General features: G+C 41.6%; 1 protein-coding gene across 1 annotated transcript in view; it reads right to left on the reverse strand.

Moving 5' to 3' along the window:
* Window positions 1-7,461, reverse strand: part of pik3ip1 (phosphoinositide-3-kinase interacting protein 1) — a 70,693-nt gene extending 63,232 nt beyond the window's left edge. Inside the window, exons 1-2 of the mRNA XM_078553755.1 lie at window positions 6,940-7,461; window positions 6,723-6,836 (exon numbers count right to left, since the gene is read on the reverse strand). Of these exons, the coding sequence (XP_078409881.1) occupies window positions 6,723-6,836; window positions 6,940-7,009 (184 nt within the window). The 5' untranslated portion in view covers window positions 7,010-7,461. The remainder of the gene's footprint in view (window positions 1-6,722; window positions 6,837-6,939) is intronic.
* Window positions 7,462-8,152: the final 691 nt, after the last annotated feature.

Genomic DNA, 8,152 nt, shown 5'->3' on the forward strand with positions numbered 1-8,152 from the left:
AACATGCCATTTGCCTGCCTAATTGCTGCTGCACCTGCTTGCTAACTTTCTGAGCACACACAAGTCTTTTTGAACAGCACTAACAAGTTTCTCGCCTTTTAAAAAATATTCTTACGACCGAAGCGAATAACTTCACATTTCCCTATTGTTAAAGATTGTAAAAATATACAATTTCTAATTCCTCTTTTTATGGCTGGATTTAATAATAAACTGTAATTTTAACACAATAAAAGGACTGCCAGCCAGTCACAATATACAAATTTGCATTTCAACCAAGTAGGGTGAAAAGGAACAGGTACTCCAACCCCCTGGGGAGCATAAAAGACCCCCATTCTCCTTAATAAACCTATCTTGTTTTTTGTTTAAACTCAGAAACCTGTCCAAATAATTCTTTATCATCTGAAAGCATACATAGTGGGACTCCGGCAGTATTGGCAAAACACATTCTTTCTAAATTCACAAAAACCCTGTTACATTCAGACCTGGAGTGGGAGAATGGGGAAGTCATTTTACTCCTCCTCATGTGGTTGTAACATGATATTATTCTTCATCTGCCATCTTGTTGCCCATTCATGCTCTTTGCAGCCTCAGTATCCTTCCCTCAGCTTACTGTTCCACCTAGCTTGCTATGATCAGCAAACTTAAATACACTACCTTCTGTCTCTTCATTTAAGTTTCTAATATAGCTGGTAAATAACTGAGGTCCCAGCACTGATCCTTGCAGCACTCCACGATTCACTGCCTGCCAACTTGAAAAAGCCCTGTTTATGCCCATTCTGTTTCTTATCCTTTAACCAATCCTCTATCCATGCTAATATATTACCACCACCACGAAACCTTATCTTGTCGATTAACCTTTGGTGAGGCACCTTATCGAAAGCCTTTTGGAAATCCAGGTATACATCATCTACTACTTCCCCTTTATCTACCCTAATAGTTATATCCTCAAAAAACTCTAATCAACTTCTCAAACAGGATTTCCCTTTAGTAAAGCCATGTTGACTTGTTCTAATCATACTATGCTTTTCTAAGTGCATTGATAAGACTTCCTTAATAACAGTAACATTCACATCACACAAGTGTCAGGCAATGACCATCTCCAACAAATGAATCTAACCATTGCCCCTTGACGTTCAATGGCATTACCATTGCTGAATCCCCCACTATCAAAGTCCTGGGGGTTATCATTGGCCAGAAACTGAGCTGGACTAGCCATATAAATACTGTGGCTACAAGACCAGGTCAGAGGCTAGGAATCCTGCAGCAAGTAACTCACTCCCCACAGTCTGTCCACCATCTACAAGGCACAAATCAGGAGTGTAATGGAATACTCACCACTTGCCTGGATGAGTGCAGCTCCAACAACACTCAAGAAGCTCGTCACCATCCAGGACAAAGCAGCCCGCTTGACTGGCACCACATCCACATTCACTTCCTCCACCACCGTCAAACAGTGGCAGCGGTGTGTACCATCTACAGGACGCACTGCAGAAGCTCACCAAGGCTCCTTAGGCTGCACTTTCCAAACCCACGACCAGTACCATCTAGGACAGGGCAGTAGATAGATGGGAACACCACCATCTGGAAGTTCCCCTCCAAACCACTCACCTTCCTGACTTGTAAATATATCGCCGTTCCTTCACTGTCGCTGGGTGAAAATCCTGGAATCCCCCTAACAACACTGTGGGTGTACCTACACCGCATGGACTGCAGCAGTTCAAGAAGGCAGCTCACCACCACCTTCTCAAGGGCAATGAGGGATGGGCAATAAGTGCTGCTCTAGCCAGCAACGCCACATCCCGTAAATGAATAAAAATAATAGATCCCAGCATTTTCCCAACAACTGATGTTGCGCTAACTGGCCTATAGTTTCCTGTTTTCTCTCTCCCTCCTTTTTTGAAAAGCTGTGTAACAGTTGCCAACTTCCAATCCCCTGGGACTGTTCCTGAATCTAATCTAAAATCATAGATAGCACATCCACTATCTTGGCAGCTATCTCTTTTAGAATCCTAGGGTGTAGGCCCTCATGTCCCAGGGATTTGTAGGAATTTAGTCCCTCGAGTTTCTCCAATACTTTATCTCTACTGATTATTAATTTCCCTAATTTCCTCACTCTTTTTAGCCATTAGTTTACCTCCTATTTCTGGTATGGAACTTGTGTCTTCTACTGTGAGGATAAACACAAAATATTTGTTCAATGCTTCTGCCACTTCCTCATTCTGCATGATAATTTCTCCTGTCTCTGTTTCTGAGGAGCCAATGATTACTTTAGCAACTCTGTTTCTTTTAACATACTTATAAAAGCTCTTTGAATCTGGTTTCATATTTCTGGCTAGTTTTCTCTCATATTCCATTTTTTTCCCTTTTCAATCAACTTTTTGGTGGCCCTTTGCTAGTTCCTAAAACACTCCCAATCCTCAGCCTTGCTACTGTTTTTTGTAACATTGTAAGTATCTTCTTTTAATCTAATACTATCCTTAACTTCCTGACAGAGCCACAGGTGTGTTCTTCTTGCTGAGTTTTTGTTCTGCAATGTTTTTGTTGAACATTTTGAATGGTTTCTTTAAGCATTTCCCACTGCTTATGTTCCTCCGTACCTTTTAGTCTACTTACCCAATTAACCATAGCCAGTTCTCCCCTCATACCTATGTAATTGGCTTTGTTTAAAGTTTAAGATTTTTGTTTGCCATTAGAATAATCACTTGTAAACTTACCATGGAACTGAATGGTATTATGATCACAATTTCCCAATGGATCTTTTATTATGACATTATTAATTAAGCCTGCTTCATTGCACAATACTAGATCGAAGACAGACTTATCCCTAGTCGCTTCCATTGCGTACTGCTCCAAGAAACTGTCTCAAAAACATTCAACAAACTCATCTTTTAGACCATTTTTGCCAATTAAATTATCCCAGCTTATATGAAGATTAAAGTCACCCACACTGCCTTTGTTACAAGTTCCAATAATTTCTTGTTTAATGCACAACACTATAACTACTGTTGGGGGCCTAAAAACTACTCTCAACAGTGTTTTCTGACTCTTGTTATTCCTAATTTCCACCCATACGGATTCTACTCCATGGTCTTAAGAGGCCAGATCCTTTCTCACTAATGTCCTTATGTCAGCCTTTACTCTCAGGGCTTCCCTGCCTCCTTTGCTATTCTGTCTGTCTGAAAGAAATATTGTGTATACTGGAATATTTATTTCCCAGCCTTGATCACCTTGTAACTATGTCTCTGTAATGGCGATTCAATCTAAATCATTTATCTATGTTTATACCACTAGTTCATCCTCTTACTGCAGATGCTTCATGCATTTATAAAAAGAACCTTTAATTTCATTTTTATATTTCTATTCCCTGTATTGACCTTATTCAAGTGTCCATATTTTGGTAAATTCTCTGCCCCTTCCTGTCCCACTCTGCTTGTCTTTATCCATATCACTACACTGCTCTGATACATCAATCTTTTCTGTTTGGATTTCTAAGTCTCCCTTCACTCAAACCTTCCACCCCACCCTGTTAGTTTAAAGCCCTGTCCACAGTCCTAATTATACGACTAGCCAGGACTCTGATTCCAGTACAGTTTAAGTGAAGCCCATCCTGAGGAAGTAGCTCACTCTTCTGAATGCCCCACGAATTGAAACCCCTTCCTCCTTCACCAATCCGAGCCGCGCATTTAATTCTCTAATCTGCTTAACCCTTTGTCTATTGGCACGCAGCTCAGGTGACAATCCAGAAATGATTACCTTTGATGCTCTGCATTTTAATTTGGACCCTAATTCCTCAAATTCTCTTAGGAGAGCATCATTCTGATTCTCCCTATGTCATCGGTTCCAATGTGGACCATGACAACTGGGTCCTCCCCCTCCCACTCCAAGTTCCTCTCCAGCCATGAGGAGATGTCCTTAACCCTGACACTGGGCAGGCAACACAGATGTAGAGAACAGTATCTGTCCTCCTGACTATACTGCCTCACTATCACATTCCTCTTCCCTCCACCCACTTGAATGGCATCCTTCACCATGATCAGTCCGCTCATCCACCTTGTAGTCCTTCTCCTCATACCAGTTCAACAAAACCAGGGACTGAGGCTCCTCCATCTTTCAATCTTTCCTCCTCAATCTTTGTGCTCCTAAGTGAAACAGCCAGCCCATGTGGCAGCTGCACTCCACTCCCACTTCACTGCTTCCAGACTTGCTCCTTCACTTACTTTTGACCACCGCACCCTGGGCAGTTACCCAGCTGCAAGTCCATCCCATCTCAGTTAAGCACTTTCATATCATTTTGTGAACTCCTTGTAAAGGATCTACAGAACCCCCCCCTGCCCCCCAGCAGTCGTTTGATATATTTTAGAAAATATATGGTCATTCTATGGAAGAAAATATTCAGACTTCAACAGATTGCATAAAAGATTCACTAAATTCATTTTGGATTCTGACAGGTTTGGATAAGGTTGACAAGGGAAAAACTCATCCCATTAGCTGATGGTACAAGGACTAGAGAACGCAGGTTGATGGTTCTGAGCAAGTGATGCAGGGGGAATGTGAGGAGGATCTTTTCTACACAGTGACCAGAAATAATGGATACTCGTGGTATAAGCAGAAACGGTCAATGACTTCAAAAGGAAATTGGAAGGAAGCTTGAAGGAAATAAGCTTGCAGGACTTTGCGGATCGAGTGGAGGAATGGGGCTAACTGGATTGTTCCGTGGAAATCTGGTATGGACTGGATGGGCCGAATGGTTGAGAACCAGAAGACACAGATTTAGGGTGAATGGCAAAAGGACCAAAGGCAACATAAAGAAAAACTTTTTAAGCAGTGAGTGGTTAGGATCTGGAGTGCACTGCCTGAAAAGGGTGATAGAAGAAAATTCAACCATGGCTTTCAAAAATAAATTAGATAAGTATTTGGAGAGAAAAAAAATTCAGGGTTACAGGGAAAGGACTAGCTAAATTGCTCTTGCAGAGAGCCATCATGAACTCAATGGGCCAAAATGCCTCCTTCTGTACTTAAACTATTCTATGACTCATCCAAGTCATTAATAGTGAAAAGCCGATGCCCCAGTACAGATCCCAGAATAACACCACTAGTCAGATTATGCCAATTCAGTACCCATCCATTAACCCTCTTCACAACTGTCTGTTGTGTAGGATCTTATCAAATGCCTTCTTGAAGTCCATAAAAATACATCCATAGATACTCCTTTATCTACCATGTTGGTTACCTCCTTAAAAAACATCAACTAGCTTCAGTGGACATCCTTTACAAATCCATGCTGGCTCACTCTGATCAGTTAATATTTGGTCAAGTACTCAGTCACTCTACCCCTAGTAACAGATTCTAGTAACTTGGCCAAAATTAACATTAAGTCACAGAATGAATCATCATTTTCTCCATTACCATTTTGCTTATGTTAAATTTAGTATTTTATTTAGTTTGAATTTGCCTCAGATCTATGGTACTTTATCCTGGTTGATGATTTCTGAAGACTAATACAGAATTGTTACAGCTCAGAAGGAAGTCTTCCAACCCATCATGCCTGCAGCGGCTCTCCGAATGAGCAGTTCACCAAGAGCCACTCCCCCGCCTTCTCCCCGTAACCCTGAACGTGAAATATTCCTTTTCATATAATAACCCAATTCCCTCTTGAATTCCTCGATCAAACCTACCTCCATCACACTATCAGGCAGTGCATTCCAGACCATAGCCACTCACTGTGTGGAAAGTTTCCCCTCAGGTCTCCATTGCTCCTTTTGTTTTGCTCATTCTCGATCCTTCCACCTGTGGGAACAGCTTCTATCTACTCTGTCCAGACCCCTCATGAATTTGAACACCTCTATCAGATCTCAATATTCTCCTCTCCAAAGAAAACAGTCCCAATTCTCCAATCTATCTGTATAACTGAAGTTCCTCATCCCTGGTACCATCCTTGTGAATTTTTTTCTGCACCCTCTCTAATGCCCTCAGATCCTTCCTAAAAGTGTGACACCCAGAACTGGATGCAATACTCCAGCTGAGGCCAAACTAGTGTCTTAAACAAGTTTAACATAACCTCTTTGCTCTTGTACTCTGCGCCCCTACTAAAGTCTGGGATACTGTATGCTTTATTAACTGCTCTCTCAACCTATCCTGCCACCTTCAATGACTTATGCACATTTACACCCAGGTCTTCCTGCTCTTGCAACCCCTTTAGAATTGTACCCTTAGTTTTATATTGCCTCTCCATGTTCTTCCTACAAAAATGAATCACTGATGGTTCATCGTACAAAGTGGGGTTTTTGCAAGTTTGCCTTTTCCTGATTTTCAATTACAGTATCAGCTAAACCTATCTTTAAGGGGTCCACATTACTCTTAACCACCCTCTTCCTCTCAATATTCCTAGAAAAATATTTACTGTTACCCCAGATATCTCTCGCAGGTTTTTCTGCTTAATCTCTTTTTGTAGTTTTTTCTATTTTCATTATATCCGTTTGCTATTCTTTACATTGCTCCCAATCTGCAGAAGTTCTCCTGTTCTTTGCCCTTGCTTTTAACTTGATGATACTACCTCTCACTTCCACTGTTCATAAAGGCAGTTTAATTACACAAGTACAGCTGTCACCCTCAGTGGCCCCCTCTAGGAAACATCCAACCCCTCTCACATGCTCAATGCCATACTCAGTACATAGGAGTTGAACACTGCATAAAATTTACGTGACATTAAAAATCTGCCTTACTGTTACATCTTGGAATGCTACAGGGATGTCGAACTGGTCTTCCCTCACCAGACACATAACACCAGGGCCCATCCACGTCATCTGGATTTCGACAGAAATGGTGGTCTCCCACACCTGTTGGTTTTCATAACATTTTGGCAATGTTAGATCGAAGCTACCATGTTTTCTCAGATTAACATAGAAAAGATGTTCCATGCTTAAAAGTTACTCTCAATACCTGCCAAGCTGTCTGGATACAGAGCCAAGTTATAATCACGCTCACTGTGCATCCAGTTTGCACAATTCATTCCTTGTGATGTAATTTGCTGCTCCCCTCTGTAACTTATCCCATTGGACTGGATACAGTCTGGAATAAAATAATAAATAATTGATGGAACAATCACAATATAACTCAGCCATTATTATTCCCAGTGTCAGACTCAGCCTCCAGAAACTCCCCATAGAATCCAGTGCTACTCAAATTATTCATGTAGATTGTAAATAGTTGAGAAGCCAGCACTGATCCCTGTGGCATGCCACTAGCTACAACTTGTCAACCTGAAAAAGACCCATTTATCCCTACTTTCTGCTTCCTGCTAGCTATTCAATCCTTTATTCATGCTAATATGTTACCCACTACACCATGTTCTCTCATGTAGTAGCCTTTGATGTGGAATCTTATCAAATGCCTTTTGGAAATCCAAGTGTACCACATCTACCGGTTCCCCTTTATCCATCCTGCTTGTTACTTCCTCAAGAAACTCTTAATAAATTAGCTAAACACAATTTCCCTTTCACAAAGCCATGTTGGTTCTGCCTGATCAGATCGTGATTTTCTAAGTATCCTGCTATAACCTCCTTAATAGATTCTAACACTCTCCCCAAGACAGATGTTAGGCTAACTGGCCTATAGTTTCCTGCTTTCTATCTCCCTCCTTTCTTGGATAAGGGTGTTACATTTGCTATTTTCCAATCCACTGGGACCCTTCCAGAATCTAAGGAATTTCGGAAGAGCTTTGGAGTGATTAGCACTTTGACGCTGGGAAAGTTGGTTTGGGAGAGGACACCGCTGTTTTGACCGCCTTTCTTGCCACTGGATTTGGAGAATCTTGCGAAGGCTTGGTACTTCTCCAATGCTTTAAGGTATTTGCTGTAGGTTGTCCAGTCTCCAAAGCATATAGGAGCACAAGGATCACTGCTGCCTGGTATTAGGGATGAAGAGGGTGATATATGCTTGGAGGCTCAGGACAAGGATTAGAATACTTAATCAGTACTTTGTATCAGTGCTTACTAAGGAAGAAGAATCTGATAAGCAGAAGTGGGAGAGGTAATTAATGGGTTGAAAATTGAGGCAGGAGGTACTGGAAAGGCTGGCTAAGCTTAGAGTGGTTAAATCAGCTGGTCCGTGTAGCTTGCATCTGAGATTGCTAAAGGAAGTGGGGGAAGTGGCC

This window comes from Cetorhinus maximus, chromosome 12 (genome assembly GCF_964194155.1).
Source record: "Cetorhinus maximus chromosome 12, sCetMax3.hap1.1, whole genome shotgun sequence".
NCBI classification, from domain to species: Eukaryota; Metazoa; Chordata; class Chondrichthyes; order Lamniformes; family Cetorhinidae; genus Cetorhinus; species Cetorhinus maximus.